Raw genomic sequence first — 22,107 nt, forward strand, 5'->3', positions numbered from 1 at the left:
GAAGTACCTACTAAATCATTAAACAATAGAAATGTGTACTGTAAAACTAAGGAAAACTAGTGATGAACCTAAGTCATTCTTCTAAATCACTTTAAATAAATTTTTTCATCAAGTTGTGAGATTTTTATTATAACACTGGAATTTTATATATATTTATGACAAAAAAATCTTGATTTGATACATTGACAGCATACCTGTATATCTTTAAAACACATTACAGAATGTCAGGCTCAACAAATTGGATCTATAGCAAAGCAAATCTTGGATTAAAATTTTTCAGTGGATTATCCCTGCATATTTTGTAAATCAGAGGTAAATATTAAAGATTTTTTATACACTATGTCAGCGATTGAAGATTCTCACAACAGCACCTACAACATAGAAAACCCCTTGGTTCCTTAGATAATATTAAACAAGATTACCAATACATAGTTTAGGGCATTGAAAAATTTTTGTTTTGTCACAGGCAGAACAATTAGCTCCTCATTTTACTAGCCAGCACAAAGATAAAGATGCATCAGTCTTTCTTTTGAAATTGTAAATAATACCAGCTCATTTATTCTAAAGTCATTCGTAATAAACAGTAAGGTCAAATGCTATACTGCTTCAGCATTCAATAATCTTATACTAGTTCATTCTGGAAATTAGTGGCATATTCCCTGCCTGGTTCCTTCATGTCATATGCTTCCATTTTTTCTGGATGTTTTCACAAAACTTTCTAATCCAAAATATTGAGACTAATACAACATGGTAGATGTAATTCAATCAATCGGTCTACCATCAAGGTTAGTTTTTGTTGAATAGAGATTAGCTACTGCTACACTTGTAAGCCCTAACAATGCCGAACTAAACATCAGCATCGCAAAATATTATATTACTTTCATGTTGCACAGTGCGATTGCTGGAAACTATCTAGGGAACAGTTGTATGCGATTTTTTTTGGTTTGGAAGTATTCACGCATGTCCCACTGATTCCTTACTCAAGAATAAATCTACTGCAAACATTTGAGTGGATGTTTACTTCATTGAAATATTTGCAGCAGCCATAATGTCACAGTATACAGCATCGGAAACTGTAATTATTGGGTTTTCTAAGGGAAGCATTTTTAGAAAGAGAATGTAAAGTAATAGCATTCACGTACGTTAGGCATTTATAAACTGAACTGTGAGGATTGCAACAGCGTTTATGTCGGTCAGACCGGCAGGAATATCAAGTTACGAGTCAAGGAACACGCTAGGTGTCACAAAAATCAGAATAACAACTCTCTCTTCGCCAAGCATTTACTAGGATTCGACCACAGCAGTGACTTTGTCCCAGAGATATTGCACACAATCCCAAAAGGATTAAAAATGGATACTCTCGAGCAATCAGAGATTAGAAGGCACTTGGTAAACCCCAACACGACACTTTGTAATGAGCAATTGTTCCCATACCCCTCCCCACTCCTCTCAGAAAAACTAGCCTGGAAATGGTCAAAACAATCCATCAACGCACCTGCGAGCCCTCACCCCTCTCAAATCCTTCCAACCCTCCCCGCCCCCACTCTGTCCTGAGGATATATATGCTTGCTCTGTCTGTTTTGCAAATTTATACCTGATGATGCCGCAAGTCGGTGAAACAAGTTGTACCGTATCATAAAATCTGTGGAAAAGTACGAGTCTTTCTTTTTAGTATGGAAAATAAAAATATGCTCCACAAAATATATCTGTAAACTACATTTTTAGCTAGCTTTCCCTTAGTTCTCTCTCAGTGCCAAAAAATATTGCTTGGAAGACCTCTGGTAATAATAATTGTGTTAGGAGGTTAACAGAATAGGCATACATATAATGACTGTTTCTATCTCCTGAAAAATGAAAAGTTACATTGTGAATCAAGAATGCCAAGGAGTAAATTGATATTATCTGGTAAACCAAACTACAGTTATCAATCCAAAGGATCTGATCAGGGAGGGAAGAACACACACAATATGAACTACACTATGGGATATGAAATACACACACAACTCAAGGGGGATAAATTCCTTTCAATGGAAGATCTAGTAACCAAAAAGTCACAGTTTGTTTTAATCTGAGGATACCCAAATATTTCACCCAAAATCATACCAAGGCCTCCCAGTCATTGGCCCAATACCCTACCAACTGAACCATCCTGTCCCTTTAATTTTATATGCGCCAACATTCATAATGTTAAAAAGGTATATATATTACCCACTGTGGCCAAGTACGTATTTTAAAATTACCATCAAAAATTCAGGAGGCGTTTTAGCATTCCTTTTTTAAAGGTCTTGTATCTTAATTTTTGGAGGGTTAACTTTCTCCAATACTACTGTAATTCGCAATAATTTTTCATAGAAAGTTTCTTCAGCTTCAAGTAAATCCAAGAGCAAACTATCTATCCAAAACTGCATATCCTCTTATTTTTTAATCCAATCTCATTTTTATCCTACACTTCATTTTAGCTTAATGGCACCTTCATCTAGTGGCCAATACCACTGACAAATAAGCTACGGTTTGCACTTCAATGCCATCAGACAACATGCTTTTACTTCACAAATTCAATTGTACAATCACTGTCCTATTAAAGGACACAGGCAACATTGTATCTTCTTAAACCTATGATTATTGAGCAGTGTAGGAGTGTGAGTGGACTGTTTTGCAATCTATCCTTATTTGAAGACCTTAGGAAAACAATTCTTCCTGAGAGCTGCCTGGATGTGAGCCTCTTCTGCTCTCGAGGAAACTTAGTCTACACAATTCTGGCCAGATGATGATGGTCTTAAACAAACAGGGCTTTCGTTTGTGGTCAAATGGCCTTCAAAAAAGAAATTGTACAATTACGATGAAAATCATGAAAAAATGGCCTGACATTTCACAAGAGTCAACAAATAATGAAAATACCTTCCAGGAGGGGATAATACTTCCATGATTCCCAAGCACCTCATTAAAATGCATCTGTGCCGTTTCACTCTAAAAATTCATTGATAAAGGGAAGAAGGTAGATGACCTGAAACCACTTTAATTATTTCCTGCCAATATTATTAGTACTCAACTCTAGGAGTCCCAACAGAAGCGGTGGATTTGGGGCCCAACCTAAAGGCTGATCATCAGGCAGTGAACACTGCTGAACCCCCATGATGACTGAGGAACAAGCATTCAGAGAATCATAAAAACCAGCACCCCAATTTTTCAGCCATATTGTTACTCACACTCTTGACCTTTACCTTTACAATAACCCTCTGCCACTGGTTTGTTTCAAGAACAATCACTAAAAGCTTCTCAATTCATCTCACCAAATCCACCCAACCCTATTATTTCAACTCAAGTACATAAATGTCATCATACGAGTGAGCAATCACTTGAAATTGATGCAATGCATCAAAACAAATTCTTTAAAAAAAATCAATGGAAAACTGCAAGCAATCTTATTATCACAATGGAACAATTCCATAACATCAAATATGATAATATAAATAAATAGGTGATGGATTAGTTCAAACTATTAATGCACCTTATAGAATAACTCATAAGCATAATAAAATCACACCTTGACAACCAGAAAGTTGAGGAACAAAGGAAGCATTTTTTAACAAGAGTCATCAATAAGTAGATACTGTAGTAAAAATAAAATAAAACTAAGAATGCAAACTAATGCAACAAATTTGGACCTTTATTTTCATGTAAATCATGGACAATTATCTCAAACTGGGCTATATCAATTAAGTTTTCCTCAATGCAGGGTAAGGTCTGCGAAGTAAAACAGCTTTTTAGAATAATGAAATTTCCTGAGTTTTCCAGGTTGGCAGATACCATGATAATAAAACATTTTAGTACAATGTAAATTAAACTTTATTACAACCACAAATTATACACACACACACCTTGCACTTTTCGTGTACATTACACTTTCATGTTAGCCATTGAACAATGTAGTAGTTTCTTTTGCCTAGGAAAGAGATAAAATTAAATACATTAAACATGCAGCATTGTGATTAATCAAAATCCAATTAAGTATGTAGCACTTCATTAAATTAGGCTACTAATATACAGCATATAGGAAAAACTAATGGTCAAATGTTTTTTTACTACTTACCAACTCTAATTAATGACATATTATTTGGAAGTATATGTACAGCTTTTGTAAGAATTTCATTGGTATTTGTTACTCGCTGATGATTAACATAAAAACCCCCAGCAGAGATTATACGCTTAGCATCACCTGAAAGTAAATTTACATATTTAAAGGGAGAGAATACATATCAATTAACAGTGACAACTGTTTCAGCTTAATTCTAAGAATACACAGAATTAATTATTATTAGTTATTTCATATGACCTACAGAGCAAAAATAAATCTTTTAGTGCACAAATCAGAACCAATGATTCTGCAGTCGTACACGTAGTAGCTTCCTAGGACAAGGTTAAATTTGACTTCCAAAGATGGTGGAATTTTACAAATGGCTTCCAGCATATTGCTATGTGAAGGTACTTTATATGAATTTCATCTTGGGGCTGCATGAGGATGATTGAATTACCATTGCCCTTCTTTCTCTGCCTGATTCTGAACTATCTAATTCCTCACCTAATCTTAATGGTGGCAAATACAATAATAAAAAAGCCTCAACTATTATGAGAAAAAGGATTAAGTGAAAAACAATATGAAACTGCTTCAATTATAATTAGGGAAAAACAACTATGTAGGCCCATAATATACATATTTTAATTTTCAAGCTAGATATCATAAACACATCATCAACATCTAGCCAACAGAGAAGTGCATTACTGTTTAAATGGGGTGTTTAACAGTGGCTGAATCCAGACAACAAATTCGAAGAAACTATTGTCAACCAATTTCATCATGAATAATAGCATCCATTCACACAAAACTAGCAGAAGCAATGACTTTCATGTAAAACCCTCAAGCATGCTAATGGCATCAGTCCTGGTTTCCTCCAGATAGTATAATAAATATCTGATATGCATTAAATGAAGAAATATTGTTGAAATAACTTTTTCATACCAGCTACAAGTGTTTTATCGGGTAAAAGTTTCTGTAATGCAAATTATAACATGTAATGATGATTATTGACTTGATTTTTCCTGATGTGCCCCATAAATTATGAATGAAGCATGATGATCTATCAAATAAATAAATAATATTATTATCTTCTAAAGCCCATGGAAATATAAGATAAAATTTTCCTGAGAAACAAAAGCTTTAAGATTCAAAGAGCATAGATGAATTCCATGCTAAATCATCATTTACTACGCATACTATTTTTTACCCCCTTATAAATATTAGAAGAGTATTTTATACTAACTTTCATTAGCAAAACAACCAGCTTCCATGGCTAAATTAAAAGTTGTCATCCCAGGCCTTAATAATATTTGTGATTTTGCAGCTCCATGAAATATTGTTGAAATATCATCAGAGTTCAAACAAGCCAAAGACTCGAGATTCTTGTCATAAAGGGCAGATGTAGCCAGTAGTGCTGATTTCAGCCCTTCCTCTAAAATAAGAGAGATTTTGTAGTAAAACAGTTAATTAAACAGTAAATATTTGAACATCTCAGATACAAACATCCAACATTAAGTGTCAGTACACTTAAAGCAGCATTGCATGCTCAAACAAATTGGATTTTAGAAATATGTGACTGAACAATTTCACTATCAATATTTAAGAATATGACTTACCTCCATGGACTAAAAGTGTAACATTGTCTGCTAACTTTTTCTGGGCAAGCCACAATTCTGGGTTAGCCTGAAATTAAGAGGAAAACTATACGTCATAATAATAATGTAACTCTTTCAAAAAAATCTGTCCAACTTCACCACACAGCTGCAAAACAAGACAACTCTCAACCAGCAATACAATCACATAAGTACACCACCACTCAAATGTTTTTTTCACAGGCATCAGCCATTACATCTCCTAATGTGATGTCTCATTTACTGAGGAAAACCAAAAAGGTGGGTATAGCATAGGGTAGATCAACTCTCACTCAAAAGTATAACTGCAAGGTGTAATGCCCTATGATGAGACAATTTATAGAGAGAGAAATATAAACCCACAGATTTCCTCGAGGGGAAAAACAGCTTTCCTTAAGGAATGGCTTCACAGATGTACATAGGCAGAGACTTTCCGCCTCCGGACAGCCTCTGGTCTATGCTATGGGATAAGTACTAGCCTTCTACCAAAATGTCACCTTTGAGAGGAATAAGCAATGAGTAGGCTAATTAATCCTGAGGCCAAGGTCATGCAGACCAGACAAGCAGATGTTAAGAATCCATCCCCAACATCTGCTCCAAAGGTTAATGGAAGGTCATCTATGAGACTTCAAAGCCATTCAATGGAAACACTCCAACTCCTCAACAGCTCTCTGTTAAAGAGTACTGTGACTGCCACGTATATGATGTAGATGGACCACTTTCAGTCATGAAATGTAATGTGAAGACGTTCTTTGGCAAAGCGAATTTTTCATCAACAGGAATGAATGGATGCAGTGAATAACTTCTGCTGGAATAGATTTATATCTACCCACGAATACTTCTCCACAATCTTTAAATTCTTTTTTACAAAATGAGAAAATATATCACCTTGGATTACTGAGAGACATGAAAAAGGGAGACCTGTCCAATCCAAAGATCTTAAGTCCATTTACCTGCCTCAACACTATATACAAGCCATTTACTTTATCATAAAAGAGATGAGAAATGGGAAAGCAACAGGAGTTGATGGAATTCCAGTCAAAATATTGAAAGCACTCAATAAGAAAGGAAAAAAGAATTAAAACATTTGAGTAAAGAGATTTACAAAGGGACAATGGCCTAAAGACTTCAAGGAAAATGTAATGATTCTGATAGAAAAGAAAAATACCAAGAAATGTGAGGAACACAAAATGATAAGCCTGATATCACATGAGGCGAAAATAGTTTAAAAACTGATTAATAGAAGATTGCATGGGAAACTAAAAAGTGGGATGAGAGAATAACAACATGGATTCAGATGAGGTGAAGGTACAAGAGATGCAATAGGTCCGTTAAGAGTAATGAACAAAAGAAACAAAAAAAAGTGTATGTTATTACACAATGACTTAGAGAAAGCTTTTGACTGAGTTAGATGGGACAAATTAATGGTGATTCAGAAAAAGAATGGGATTGATTGGAGGGAAGAAGACTGATTAAAGACTTTTATCTCAGTAAACCAGAGTAAGAACAGGAGGTTAGTTGACAGATGATATTGGAATGGGAAGGGGTGTTAGATGAGGATGATGCCCGAAAAAGGAACTGAGAAAGAGACTTGCAAAATGCTATATCCGGGGAGTAATGTTGTACAGAGCAGAAACATGGACTTTGAGGAACGATTAAGTGAAGAGAGTACATGCATCTTTGAAACTTGGATCTGAAGGAGGATGGAAGGAATTAGATAGTAGGATAGAGTGAAGAATGAGATGCTATGAAGGGTTGGAGAAGGGAGACAATTCGCAAGAAAATTCAATAAAATAAAGATGAATTGTTTTTTTGGTGGAAAGTGTGTGGAATTACAAAGTCAATAATTTCATTTCATTTCAAAAGATGAATTGGTTGGTGTATTGTATGAGAAGTGAGTGATTGTTGAAGGCTGTGTTAGAGAATGATAGAAGGGAAAAGAGAAAGAGGAAGAAAGAGATATATGGTGTTGGACAAGGTTAGTACCAGGATAAAATATGAAAAAATCAAGAGAATGGCTCAGGATAGGAAGACTTGGGAGGTCAAACGTGACAGTCTGCCACACAACAGAAAAACCCAAGATGATGATGATAAATTCATCTCAAATGAGCTTCCCGCCTGACATAACCAGTGTGGTATGAGATTTATGATCAGAGCGTCAGAGAGGCATCACAGGATACCAGGGCAACTTGCCCATTGATAGGTGTATAGGCCTGATAAAGGCGTCATAACAATACAATAAAAAATTATCAGATACTGAAATGCATGCATCACTTCACATGAGCTATTCATCACCATGTTGCAGATGATGAAAGTTCATTCAGATGCCTTATATGGAACTCTCATTATTATTCTAGAAAACCTGCCTGTTCCCTCCAACTGTAGAATAGACTTTTTTAACAGAGCTCGCAATGCAATGCTATGGAATCTACCTAGGCAATATCTTGAGCCTCATCCTGTTATTTGTCTCCCACAAACTCACTCTCACTCACGTTAATATGTGGAATGGAATACCTGGGTGGTATCCCTCCCCACAGGAAACGTACAATCACCTATTTCTTTTCCATAGATAACCTTAAGGTCTGGATGGCAAATGAATTCTATTTCTCTCTGGACACCATACAAAATGACAATGAAGACACAGGGATGTAATTCAGATTGAACAAATGAGTGACCATCCACCTGCAATGTGCAACCCATTGATGGAAATAACTTTTCTCACTTTGATGAAGAGTGTAGCGCAAGTCTTCTCATCTGAGAAGGTTCCAAATGACGGTCTGATCTCCAGCAACACCATGCCTATATACCTTACAGATTGACCCTGTCGCATAGTTGGCCAAGGTTTCACAGGGAAGCGGGCTAGGATTGACGATCAACTAGATTGACTGGACATTGCAGCACAGCACCTCCTGTGACATTGTTTTTTAAAGATAATTAAAGCTAGTGAAGTCCACCTTAAGAAACAAAAGATCTCAAAAATATTTATACAAAGTCAGTCCCAAAAGTAGCATGTTATTATCTGGATAGACAGATGGCTGGGTAACAGTTTCTCTGGCTGGGTTCAAGGGAGGTGAGTCTCAGGAAAGACTAGAGGCTAGTGGCAGTTGGTTCCAGCCTTCGTAGAATGCAGATCATTCATTTGTGAAACCTCCATAACATGACCTCACTAAGTTTCATCATGAACCAGTTATTTGAAAAGGAATACACCATCAAATTATGTGTGAAACTCAGGAAAACCAGGAAAGAGATTCAAGACATGCTCAAGGCAGCTGATGGTGATAACACCATGGGTAGATAGTGTTTTTGAGTGGCACAAGTTGCTTCGGGAGGGTAAAAAAGAAGTTGAAAACGACAAACATTCAAGATGCCCTTCGACCACAAAAAGTGATAAAAATCTTGCAAGAATGAAGGCTTTGTGCGACAGGGATCGCAGATTGAGTGTTTACATGATTACTGATGAACGTGGCATCCCTAAAAGTGATCTGTGCTGAAAAGATGTCACCACGGCTTGGTGGAAGCATTACAACAGGCTGTGATGAGGGGAGCTTAACAGCATTCTGACGCTGCCTTCCAGAAGGCATACGAGTTGTACAAAACTTACTGGCAGCGGTGTGTGGACACACAAGGGTGCTACTTTGAAGACTTTTGAGTGAATTTATCGATTCTGGCATTAATTTTTTTAAACAACTCAGTCCTACTACTTTTGGGACAGGCCTTGTATGAGTTTTCATGAGCAAGTACAGAGGAATACGTGGCATCCATAACAACTGAGCATTATTCAACATTGTAGATTGGCATATCTTAGTCAAAGACCCAGATTTCCCAAGTCTAGAGGTATACTGTATATATACAAGGGCGATTCGAAAAGTAAGGTCCCCTATTTTTTTCATGAAAAATCAAATTTATTCTCAACTTTGCATATATCGTTGGAAAGGTTGAGCATTTAGCTATTTTTCTACATAGTCGCCTTGACGATCACTCACTTTTTGCATCCTTTTAAGCAGCTTTTTAATACCGGTGTCGTACTTTTCTCCCGCCGCGTCGCAAAGCCAACTGATGACTGCTTCTCCAACATAAATTCATCGCCATTTAGTGGAAGTGTACGGTGAGAAGTGTATGGACATCAAAAACATGCAGAAGTGGTGCAGGAAGTTTTTTGATTGCCGGGAAAAGGTCCACGATGAGCAGCAGTCGTTAGTCGAGTGGAGTTAGCCGGAATCAATGGGGGCTCCAATTGATGAGATGGAGTGCAATAACTGGAGAATTACCCTTCTTCAGATAAAGGAAGGTCTTCATGAAGAGTGGCTACTTCTCTGTGCAGAATATTGTGCCAAAGGTCCTCGGTTACAACAAGGTGTCTCACCAAAGGAGTGTGTTTGCATCATGACAATGCACGTCCACATGTGTCACATCAAACAACCACCCTGCTCAATGAATTCGGCTGGCATATCATCAACCACCCCCCTTACAGCCCAGACGTTGCCCCCAGCGACTACCACTTGTTTCCCGCTCTCAAAAACACCTAGGAGAACAGAAATTCAAGTCAGACGAGGAAGTGCAAAAAGCAGTCGTCAGTTGGCTTCATGACGTGGCGGGAGATAGGCAAGACGCCGGTATTAAAAAGCTGGTTACAACGATGCAAAAAGTGATTGATCATCAAGGCAACTATGTAGAAAAATAGCTAAATTCTCAGCCTTTTCTAAGATGCACACAAAGTTGAGAATAAATTTGATTTTTCATGAAAAACAATTGGAGACCTTACTTTTCGAATTGCCCTCGTAGAAACCAATGCTACTTGCCAAGCCATCTTGGATAGCTATAAATATTCGCCATAATAGTAGCCCAGAGGGAGGCAACCAACATCAAAGGCCATGTCCTTCTTTAGGGGAAGTGGGTAATTTGGTATGGATAGGATGTTCAGGGAATGTGTGAAGGGTGGAGAAAAACCTGGTATTAGCATTAACCTACTCGTAACAATAGACATCAAGGGATCCACAGCTTAACATCACTTCTGATAAATGGTATACTCCACTTGAAGCTACATGGATCATATAGTGCCAAACTAGGGTGCAAGATGCCTCTGAAAAACTCTGACACGACTGGGATTTGAACCCAGGCCAACAGGGTGAGAAGCTTGTACACAAGCCACTTTACCAGCTCATCCCCATGTGATTGCAAAGTTGGTCAAGCATCTCTTTCAACAACCACTAACCCATTATACCAAAATTGTACCATTTCACATGCTGATGTCTTTATTATGAAATATGTGAAATGAGGATATCATTAACCCTCTTAGTGCGGTGGGGATTCCAGGGGTACTAGTGAGAAGTGCGAAAGGAAATTTAAGAAAATGTATCACCTTAGGAAAAAAAACATTATGAAGTTATTTGTTTAGATATCCATATGCAGTTTTTTTATTTTAAAATAAAATATTGTAGTTAATAATGATGTTATACATTTACATCATCTGAAAAATAAATGTAATTATTACAGTATTATAAATTTGAAGAATATTTTTTTAGCAATAATATTTCGATTTTTAGACACAATACTTATATTTTTTTTTAAACATTTTTTAATAAAACTACCATATTTAAATATAAGAAAGAATCAAAAAAGCCTGTAGAAAAAATTATAAATAAATAAAGAAAAACCAGTGAATTGCAATTTTTTTTGTCAGCCTCTGCATAGGACGATTTTGTTGAAAAGGCTGATCTCACTGAGTCAAATTGGGACTTTTCCCCTTTCCTTGAGACTGCGGCAATGTGCTTACAATCTAAATGCAGAAAAAAAAACGAAGTTCTAACTCACAGAGAACTGCTGACAATGTAATCCAATTCACAGGGCGCAAATGATTAGATAGGATGGGCGGCAAGAGAAACCAAAATGATTGCAAAGCAGTGCTCTCATTTCCATCGTATCAACAAAGTCTGAATAAGCAGTTATATATCAACACCACCCCACCATAATACATTCAAGAGATGATACAGATGAAAACAGATTAGTAGCCTTTCAGTGGCTTTTTATAGTGGAAAGACCACTCAGAAAAAAACGAGTGGACAATTAGGCTGACAAAACTAAACGTAAAATTATAGTAAGAATTATACTTTTTGAAAAGCATTTAAAATTGCTAATTAGAAATTAAAAAATGTGTTCTATGATTGTATGGAATTCACCCTATCGATAGCAAAAAAACCATAAATTATTAAAGAAAAAACCATAAGTTACAGCGATTTAAACAATAGCCTATGCAAGAGCCGATATATCGGCCCGCCGCACTAAGAGGGTTAAACAGCATAACTCAGATCGTACAGCCTTTAGAAGGTCTAAAAGGTTGGAGCAAAACTGCAATACTCTGTTAAAAATTACCATCATAGCATCTCCTGCAGTTCATTGAATTTGCCTGAAATACTAATGCACTCCAGTTGCAAAAATGCTTGGGTTAACCAAATACCTGGATTCCATATACACATTTTTTATGAGATTTAAGGCACTCTACCAGGTTAACACAGATTTCTGTTCATAAATTCATACACATACATCATCAGTAAAGAATTATAAAACTAGCTGCACACTCATAGGGTCATTATCACTTAGCTTATAACAATTAATCATTGAAATTCTTTCAATACAACTGGAACTTAAGGACACTAATCTGGAAACAGCTCCGGCCCAATTTTGCTGAATTGCTGGTGCCAAGTTATGGCCCCACAAAAAATAATCCACTCCATAATGCATGCCTTAGACTTTATCATGCCATGGATAATTGGAATTTACCACAATGTATCAACCTAATCAAACCTTACGAAGTAACAAGATTAGTTCCACTAAGTCTAGCCTGAAATTACCAATTTCATTCTTACCATGCAAGCCTGGCATGAAATCATCTTCATAGCATCACATAGAACTTTAGCATTCAGTAGAAGCTGGTTCAGGGACTCATCATATGTGCTAACAATACTATCTGGTGGAATTATTCCATCCCATCACTAGACTGTTGTTATCAAAAAAGTCTGATATAATTCTCCATGATGATCTTATGCATTCCATGCTTGTGATTGAGTTTTCAGCTCTAGCTGAAATGAACATGGATGCAAAGAAGATGGAAAAATAGATTAAATATCAAGATCCGCTAATTGAACTTAGGCAGATGTACTTGAGTTACTATGTAAAGTTAACTACAACACTGGTGCACCACCCCAACAGAGGCTCAGACTATTATGAAGACAACAAAACCTAACGTTTGTAGGAGACCTAAAGAAAGATTTTCTAAAAAAATTAGAAGTAATAATAACTTTCATTCTTTAACCTCAATTGTCTGTATCTGATGTCCATCATGTTCACTTGAAAATGGGAAATGACAGCTTGTTTGTTGGAAATGATGCTTGGAGAGAGCATCCTCTGAAAATGATACGAGGATTCTCTGATGTGCAGATGGTGTGAGGAACCACACCCCATATTTTGTGCGAACACCCTGCACTTGCCAGGATACAGAGTCACCATCTAGTGTCACCATACTTGGAGCCTTGACTTGTTCAGAACTTACCCAAAGGGCATGGTGACCTTCAGTAAGGTCAGAGGACTCTGATGGTTAAGACAACCAGGTGGATGGCACAAAGGTCTAAGTGCCTTAGGGGCCCCTCATAGAGGTCCTCCTTTCAGTTATCCTGTGAGATAGTAAACAAACTCCTTAGAATGTTGCCAAACCTTTTTGATTAACCTTTTACCATATGTACTCCTTAAGTTTCAGCTACATTTAATTTGTTGTCTCAATGATTAGTCATTAGTGCTAGATTATCATAATCCTATCAGTGTAGAGCAAGTTTTAGATTTCTTGACTTATGATATATAGATATAAGAGTTAATCACCAGTCTGTGTTAACCTGGTGCAGCACCTTAAATATCTTGATGTACATAGGGAATCCAGTCAGTGGTTAACCATGGCATCATTGCAACCAGTTGACAAAATATTTCAGTTTTATCCCACCTCCAATTTTTTGACCTCTCAAATTCAGACCTCACAGTTCAAGGTTTGTGGGTTGGTGCTGCCATAACATTAACCCCATATATTTCTCAATTAAAAAAAAATATTATCAAAAACAAGTGAAACAGCAACAATTATCCAAGCCACTATCCACATGGAAATTTATCTTCAAAATGAAATTTAGAAAAATGAAATAATGCTTCTAAACAGGATTAAATATTTCACTTTAAGGAGCATTATATATTCTATGTAGCAATTTTTACCATGCATTTTACTAATATTAATTATGATAAGCATGCAAAAGATACGGAGATGCAATGGGGTGCTGGAGACAGTAACAGAAGGGAGAATTTTGGGAAAGCAATATAGAGCAAGGAAGAGAATAGGCATTTTGGATAGAATCGAGCAAAGTAGAAAATATGAAGAGCTAAATAATGACTTATTGTAACATGTAGTATGGGATTTAAGCATACAAGGGTAGTGTGAAAAGTTTCCAACCTAACAAATAAATGAGACATTTTTCCTCAAATTTATTATTATTTTTCAACATAGTCTCCTGTTATGATGATAAACTTCTTCAGGCAATGCTCCAACTTTTTTAACCCTTCCAAATAGTTGTTGACATCCTCTGCAAAATAGGTGTTTATGCACAAAATAAGCTCCACGTTCAACAAAAATCTGTCCTCCTAGCAATACTTTAAGGTTAAGAAACAAGAAAAAGTTCTGGGAGCCTGATCTGGAGAATATGGTGAGTGGTTAACCAATTTGAAGTGCAATTCATGACTTTGGCAGCCAGGGTGGCTGCCAAAGAGTGAGCAATATCTTGAAAACCATTAGGACTGGAGACTTCGATATATTTGTTTATACACTCTTGATGTGTGGTTTTTTTAAGTTCCTAAATGTACATCAAATTTAACATGAAGACAAAAAAATTAGTTTAAGGATGAAAAATTGTAATTGTTTTCAAAGTTAGAGGGACTAGCAAAGAAATGGAATGGACAAAATTACTTTCGGTAAATTTTTGTGCTTTAGAGTTGATGCATTATTATTTAAAGTTCTCACTCTAATTTAATTTCCCATAAACTTCCTAGAATAATATACTCAAACTAGGCAGTCATTTAAAGAAAAATAACTCGGACCAGTTTTTAGCTAAGTCGAAGAATAAGACACTTTTTTAATACAGAATTTTTTATACCTGCTATTTCTTATTCGGGTTGATTACTGTGTTTTTTTTATTTCTTATACATGCCGTTTCTTTGTATATACTCGTAACATAGATGGTAATGAGAAACTCCAAGGAACTTTCATGTTACATTAGATAATAGATAAAGGTTTTACAAAAGGAAACCTTAGATCTGTTACAATGACAAGGGAAGCCTCATGATCTGGGATCATACTTAATATACTTCCCATAAGTTCCACGATGTCAGCCACTATGCTTTTAAACACAAATAACTATTATAAATTACTATATTTTTTCATTAGTATTGAAATATCAAATGTTGAGAACCTTTAAATATACAATACTTATTGTAGCTTCAAAACAGCATAGTCATGGCAAGCACCACTAGTAAAGCAACAAGGATCAGGAAAAGGCAAAAAAGTAAGTGGGGTTCTTTTGACAGCATTTGAATAGCATGTTTTTAAAAATGCCTACAACTTTATTTTACAGAAAACCTAATTGAACATTCACCTATTAGCAGTAGTCTATTTTGTCAAGCTAATAGTAAACGAAAAGAGGAAAAAATAGGTATTGTGAAGACCTATTATTTTGAATTTACATAGTGCTCTAGCACTCCAAATGAATTAATGCTAATTTTTACAAATGTCTGTGCTTGGCAGAAAACTAAATGTCACATTTACCTCTCAGCACGATCACCACTAATAAGTGATCATGAATTTAAAATCTCAGGGGCATACATAACTACTAGATTCATGAAAATTTTATTAATTGAATACTATAAGAATTAAAATGAGAAAATATTCAAGGCAGGATTCAAAATTAGAATCAGATCAGACAAGATCCAAGATTAGGATCAGAGGATAAATGATTTTAACTCATGGATTGAATAATGGAAACTTAACACAAGAGGTCAGCATCCTCAATACTGCCAGCCTCAGTAACATTGAGGTAATGACCTTGACTAATCTTATGGTTACAGGTCTGAATTCTATCAATACAGGATTCCCCCCACACTGAACATGAATAAGTTCAATCTCGTTATGTTTAATAATGGCATTGTTTTAATGGATTTCGATGCATTCATGATAAAGAGGACATTGAGATAGCACTGTAAACATCGTGCATTCAGTCTCTCCATAATTTAATCACCAGTATACCATAATTGAGCTCTGATAAGGAATAAAAATTTTCTTCAAGTTTATATTGGCAGAGCAAATAAATCAATAAGAAAGGAGATAGAAATTTGGAAAATTGAAAAAAAATCGCATTGGAAGAATTATTCCTATAATTTTTTGACCAAGTCATCATTCAAAAGAAAAGGAACTCGGGCATCTACAAATCAATATCTGAAACCACATCGCAAAGTTCAATCAGGAATTGTATGCTAATTATTTAGCTGAATTACGAATCAATTGGAGTAAAACTTACAATCGAGAGTTAAAACTAGCAGAATCAATGGAATTAAATGACACAGAAATTACATATTTAGGGACATGAACTGTTACAATCCAATATGCTGAACTATATTTGTTCTACAAATTCATTTCAGAAAGGTTAATTTTCTTTGAATGGCCTCAACTTCTGTCTACAAAGGCAATTAAAAGGTACATGATTTTATCTTAAACAATGATGTAGGTAGTGTTTGGTTCAAGTATTCACAACATGAGATGTTGAGATGTAGGGTTTTTGTTATTATTATTATTTGGCAATTTAACATTTATGGCAAGTTTTGGTTGGACACAGACCATACATGTCCTAATTTCTAGGCCTTGCCAAACACAACAAAACCTGACATCCCATACAGAAATCAACTATTCTTCAATTCGACATACATTCTTACCCCTTCATTTAATCCAACAAGTCCCTCTCCCTAACTCACTAGTACAACATTTTCCCCTCTATCACAATCTTTAACATTCTATAACCAATCAAAATGCTCTGCAGCCACTTTCCTTAACTTTTTTATACATCTCCCAACAACCCTGTCTCCCCCACCATGTTTGGTACTTCCTCATTTGTTTTCCTTTCCATCCTTCTTCAAACCCACATCTCAGAAGTCTCCAATTCATGCCTATCATCTTGCTTCGAATGCCATATTCCCAATCCATGCAAAACCCCACTCCATATCATTGTTTTCACTGATCCTTTCTTAGCCTCCTTAATCAATTTTTCTGCCATCTACTCCCTCCTTGCAGTAGTTTCTATGTCTAATGCAATCATCTTCTTATACCACCACTACTTAGACCACCTTGGACCAAAACACTACCAAGATAGATAACTGCTCCACCTGCTCCAGTTTTTGCCCTCCTAATTCAACAATTAACTTACCTTTCCTCTTTCTTGCAAATTCCATAAACTTTGTTTTGCTTATATTGACTCTTATCTCATATCTAACACACTAAAATCTAATCCAGTCAGCAATGTTTGTAACCCCTTGACTGGCTGACTAACTATAGCTTGATCAGCTGCAAATTTGATTGAATTTATGAATTTCCCATCAACTTTCAGTCCTATTCTGTTCTTCCCATTACACTTTTACAATTTCCTCCACATACTACCTTGATCAAAAAGTTCCCGGAATAACCACCGTGTGGCGCTCCCATCGTTCCGATTTGAGTTCTGTTTTTTTTGTTAAATTGGTACATCTGTTGTTGATATTCCCTTTAAATCTTAGTGTCATAACTTGACATTTGCAAAAGTTACGTAGCCAAGAGTACATCTATCTCTGTGTGTGTTGGCGATTTTTTACAATTTCAGAAATGGATTTAAATTTGCAACAACGAACTTGTATTAAATTTTGCGTAAAAAACGGATTTAGTGGCGCACGGACGTTGGAAATGTTGGAAAAGTGTTTCGGCAACGATTCTCTAAAAAAAACGGTCGTTTACCAGTGGCACGAGCGGTTCAGAAGTGGTCGTGAGTCAATCGAAGATGATGAACGCAGTGGCAGACCATCGACATCGAAAGTCGGAGAAAAAATTGATAAAGTAAAAGAAATGTTGGTCAATAACCGCAAATTAACCATCAGAGAAATAGCGGAGGACTTGAACATTGCCTATGGATCCGCCCAAGACATTGTGGTTAATGATTTGGGTTTCCGTCGTGTAGCAGCAAAGTTGGTGCCGAAAGACCTCAATTTCATGCAAAAAAGAGACCGTGTTGACGTCGCAAAAGACATGATTTGCGAGGCTGAATCCGATCCCACATTCATCAAAAGGATCATTACTGGAGACGAGACGTGGGTTTATGAGTACGACACGCAATCCAGACATCAGGCAAGTGAATGGCGTTCACCAAATGAGCCGAGACCAAAAAAACCACGTCGTTTTCAGTCAAAAAAGAAGGCAATGCTGACGGTTTTCATGGATTACAACGGTGTAGTGCATCATGAATTTTTGCCAGAAGGCCAGACAGTAAACAAAGAGTATTATTTGGGCGTTATGAGACGTTTGCGTGAAGCAATTCGCCGAAAGAGACCAGAAATGTGGGCAGAAAACTCGTGGATTTTGCACCATGATAACGCACCGTCGCACAGTGCTATCATTATTCGTAATTTTTTGACGAAAAATGCAACAAATACCATCCAACAGCCACCGAATTCACCTGATTTGGCTCCCTGTGACTTCTTTCTGTTCAATCGAGTTAAAAAACCATTACGGGGAACGCGTTTTAGCAGCCGAGAGGAAGTAATGGAAAAATCGCAGGAAGCACTGATGGACATACCGAAAACCGACCGTAACTTTTGCAAATGTCAAGTTATGACACTAAGATTTAAAGGGAATATCAACAACAGATGTACCAATTTAACAAAAAAAAACAGAACTCAAATCGGAACGATGGGAGCGCCACACGGTGGTTATTCCGGGAACTTTTTGTTCAAGGTAGTATACACCAAGAGGGGGTGAGGTAGCCCAGGGGATAGAGCACTGGGCTCTAAACTGGCTGGTGGGCCCAAGTTCAATTCCAGGTGATACCTCTGGGCACTCTCAGCTTCACCTTACCCAAGTGATTTTTCACGTACTAGATCTTCCTGGGCAACCAGAGTTTTCAAATGGAAAGAAACTGGCTCCCCTACCCAAATGCACAAATTTCACATTAAACTTAGCACTAAGTGAGCTCTGGCATTACCCATTACACTAACCTTTGGGTTGACTACTGTGGTTATACATAAAAAAGCATGAGTGATAATGGGCACCTCTGTCTTACTCCTCTTCTGAACACTGTCCATCCTGACTTTCTACCTGCGACACACACCTGAGCCATCTGAGATTTATACAGGCTACTGATAAGTTGCTTATCCTTCTAATCTACTCCCATCTTCTGCAAGACAGCCATTGATTCAACCCAATTCATACTAATAAATACTTACTCAAAATATATGAAACATAAAAATGCATCCTAATTGTACCCTAAGCTCCTTTCTATTGTGACCTCATTACTGCTATGGCATTACATGTTCCTCTCCTCTTCCTCGACCCAAACTGATCATCCTCAAAGTAATCATCTGCCCTCCTCTCCATCCACTTATTGGCGATTTTAAGTACCAACTTAGCTGCATGTGAAATCAAACTTATTGTTCTCTCGTCCTCACATATGGTTGCCTCTCCTTTTTTTGGGATGGGAACTGATCTACTGAATTGAAATGAATCTGCAGCAGCTCCCAGAAAACTGTGCAAATTATGTTATTCCTACACCAGTGTCTAATGATGATATAGTCTAAATTAGCTCATTGAGTCCTCGAGTATTTCCCATGCATGCCTATATCAATGGCAGCGTTTTAACATTGTTCATAACCATCAAGCCATTTCTCTCGCAGAACTCTATTACACGTACTTTCTCCCCACAGTCATTCCTCGTTCCTAAATAATAGTACCCTACCTCACTTCCGTCTCTCCTTTTGCCTATCATTACATTCCAATGTCCAATCACTGTCAAATGTTTCTTCCTAGGGATACCTGCAATTATTTCCTCTAATAGAGCATATACCCTAATTCTCTTTCCCTATGGTTACTTATTGGTTTGTAGACCTGAATAACAACTATGTTTGTTTGTCCAGCTTTTACTTATAATATTCTATCCATTGTCTACCCAATGCTTACTAAGATTCTTTTTGTTCAATACTAATGCCATCCCCTGCTGCATCTCTTCCCTTACAAAGTTTATCATTCTATGATTATCTCTCCAATAAATGACAGTGTTTCAGGCGTAACATCGTAGAAATCCTTCATGATGAAAGAAGACACTTTACTTTTCCATATAGAAATTTTTTATTACAACCTAGGATTCGTTATAGCGTAAGTTAAACACCTGAAGATGTTACACTGTAATGGAACCTAGATCATAATAAATAAAATTCTATGTGGAAAAGCAAAGTGTCTTCTTTCATCATTATCTCTCCAATAATCACTGCTGTCTTTCCACTTTACCTTGCACAGTCCCTAGACATCTATATTTACCCTCCCTACCTCCTGCTTCATCCTTTGTAATCTACTCGTCCTCAACATTTCCCAGTCCTTATTTTAAACTGAGTCAGTCCATTCTGTCTTCTGCCGTCTCTTCCACTTAGCAAGAATTTTATGTGGTGACTACCTCAGAAGCATGCATCTCCCATTGCTCGGCACAACAGATGGCCCAGTGGGATAGGTCCCATTGTTGGCATGATTCTTTCCTATTTGTTCATATATAGGTTTATGGGATAAATAATTGAGATAGTTCCCCAATTCCTTCCTCAATACTGTTTTAATGAGATACCATCACTCAAATGATGCTCCACTGGGGTCAGATGCCATTGCAGCCACATCGCTTAGAAACAGACAATTCAAGAACTTTCCATCAAGCTCTTACCTTTTGACCTAACTGACATGACTGCTCCTCTCGGAATAATTATCATTGCTTCTGTCAGTAAAACTCAAGGTTTATTTAATTAATACACATTTTTTATTACTCTTCATTTACTCCATTATGGTAGCATAAAATAATTTCACACTTTAATCTGAAGCAAATTTATGCCATGAAAAGTAAGTAAGAAAATAATCAATGCTTGCAAACTTGCCTTATGTTTCTTCATTAGCTGATCAATGACACCAAGTGGCTCAAAAGTAAATAATTTAAGCATTCGTTCCACATCTGTATCCGGAGTTCTAACAAAATATTGGTACAGCTCAAAAGGAGAAGTTTTATATTTGCTTAGCCAAACTGCATTTCCAGCAGATTTTCCAAATTTATTTCCAGATTCAGTGGTAACTAAGGGCACAGTAAGTCCTGAAAGAGCAAAATAGAAAATTATAAGAATCTTAACAAGGGTTAATAGCTAATCACCAATTGCTGCATTTCAAGAAAGCAGTCAATTGATTTTTATTTTAACAAAATAGTTGTACACTACCAAAATTTCAACCTTTAAAAAATTATTTTTTACATTGGATATGCAACTCACAATACATAATTATTGACCAAATATTTCACTACAATTAGTCTCATGGTTGATCATTTATTATCTCTAAAATGAACTTCTACAAAAACTCCAGAGATGCAATTCATCACCAGCCATCTGAGGGATAACTTTCAAAGAATAGAGAGACTGTTCATTCAACTATTATTGTTCATTCCAAGGAATTCTACCTCATAAAGGCAGGTTTTGGATCGTTCTGCCTGACTATTTACTTCTAATCGTACAAGAATTTCATTCAAGAAAGTGGCCCAAGGAAAAAAAGGTGAGATGTTAAAGGTCACCAGCACAGTAGTCGCCATCGGGCAATCAAACATACTCAGCATCCATTCCACATGAGCTGGAGTCCAACATGTAAGTTTTCTTAGCCAGCAGGCAAGTGTTTAGAAGACAGAAGTTGGTTGGGGAGAATGTAGTATATACACATATTAAAAAATTAAAATACTAATTAGGTTTTCAACTGATATTTAATCAACAGCAACAAAGATTTTGACTCTGACAGTTAAGTGTCCTTTTCAAGGCTTGGATGTGATAACACAGAGTTGAAACCATGGTTGGATTTTAGATGTGGAAACGAGCATGTCTTAGAACTGAACGGAAATGAGAGTTTTTCTCACTAAGCAAGTGATAATTATCATTTACTGCCACTGAAAGAAATCACAGATTACTAACAATTCCGAAAGCTGCCAAGAGTACAAGAAGTGTTGAGACTCCGACGAAGGCCACTTCTGACAAGGACATGCTGCATAGTAGGAGGGAGGATGACAGCCTCCCTTAACCACATCAAGC

The 22,107-nt window shown here is 36.6% G+C and overlaps 1 protein-coding gene across 1 annotated transcript in view; it reads right to left on the reverse strand.

Annotated features, from left to right (window-relative positions):
• Positions 1–3,830: 3,830 nt before the first annotated feature.
• Positions 3,831–22,107, reverse strand: part of TyrRS-m (Tyrosine--tRNA ligase, mitochondrial) — a 32,883-nt gene continuing 14,606 nt past the window's right edge. The window contains exons 6-10 of the mRNA XM_071588699.1: positions 20,926–21,134; positions 5,692–5,758; positions 5,319–5,507; positions 4,091–4,216; positions 3,831–3,943 (exon numbers count right to left, since the gene is read on the reverse strand). Coding sequence (XP_071444800.1) covers positions 3,906–3,943; positions 4,091–4,216; positions 5,319–5,507; positions 5,692–5,758; positions 20,926–21,134 — 629 coding nt within the window. The 3' untranslated portion in view covers positions 3,831–3,905. The remainder of the gene's footprint in view (positions 3,944–4,090; positions 4,217–5,318; positions 5,508–5,691; positions 5,759–20,925; positions 21,135–22,107) is intronic.

Source organism: Hetaerina americana, unplaced genomic scaffold (assembly GCF_022747635.1).
Source record: "Hetaerina americana unplaced genomic scaffold, ioHetAmer1.1.p SCAF_3, whole genome shotgun sequence".
In the NCBI taxonomy this organism is placed as follows: Eukaryota; Metazoa; Arthropoda; class Insecta; order Odonata; family Calopterygidae; genus Hetaerina; species Hetaerina americana.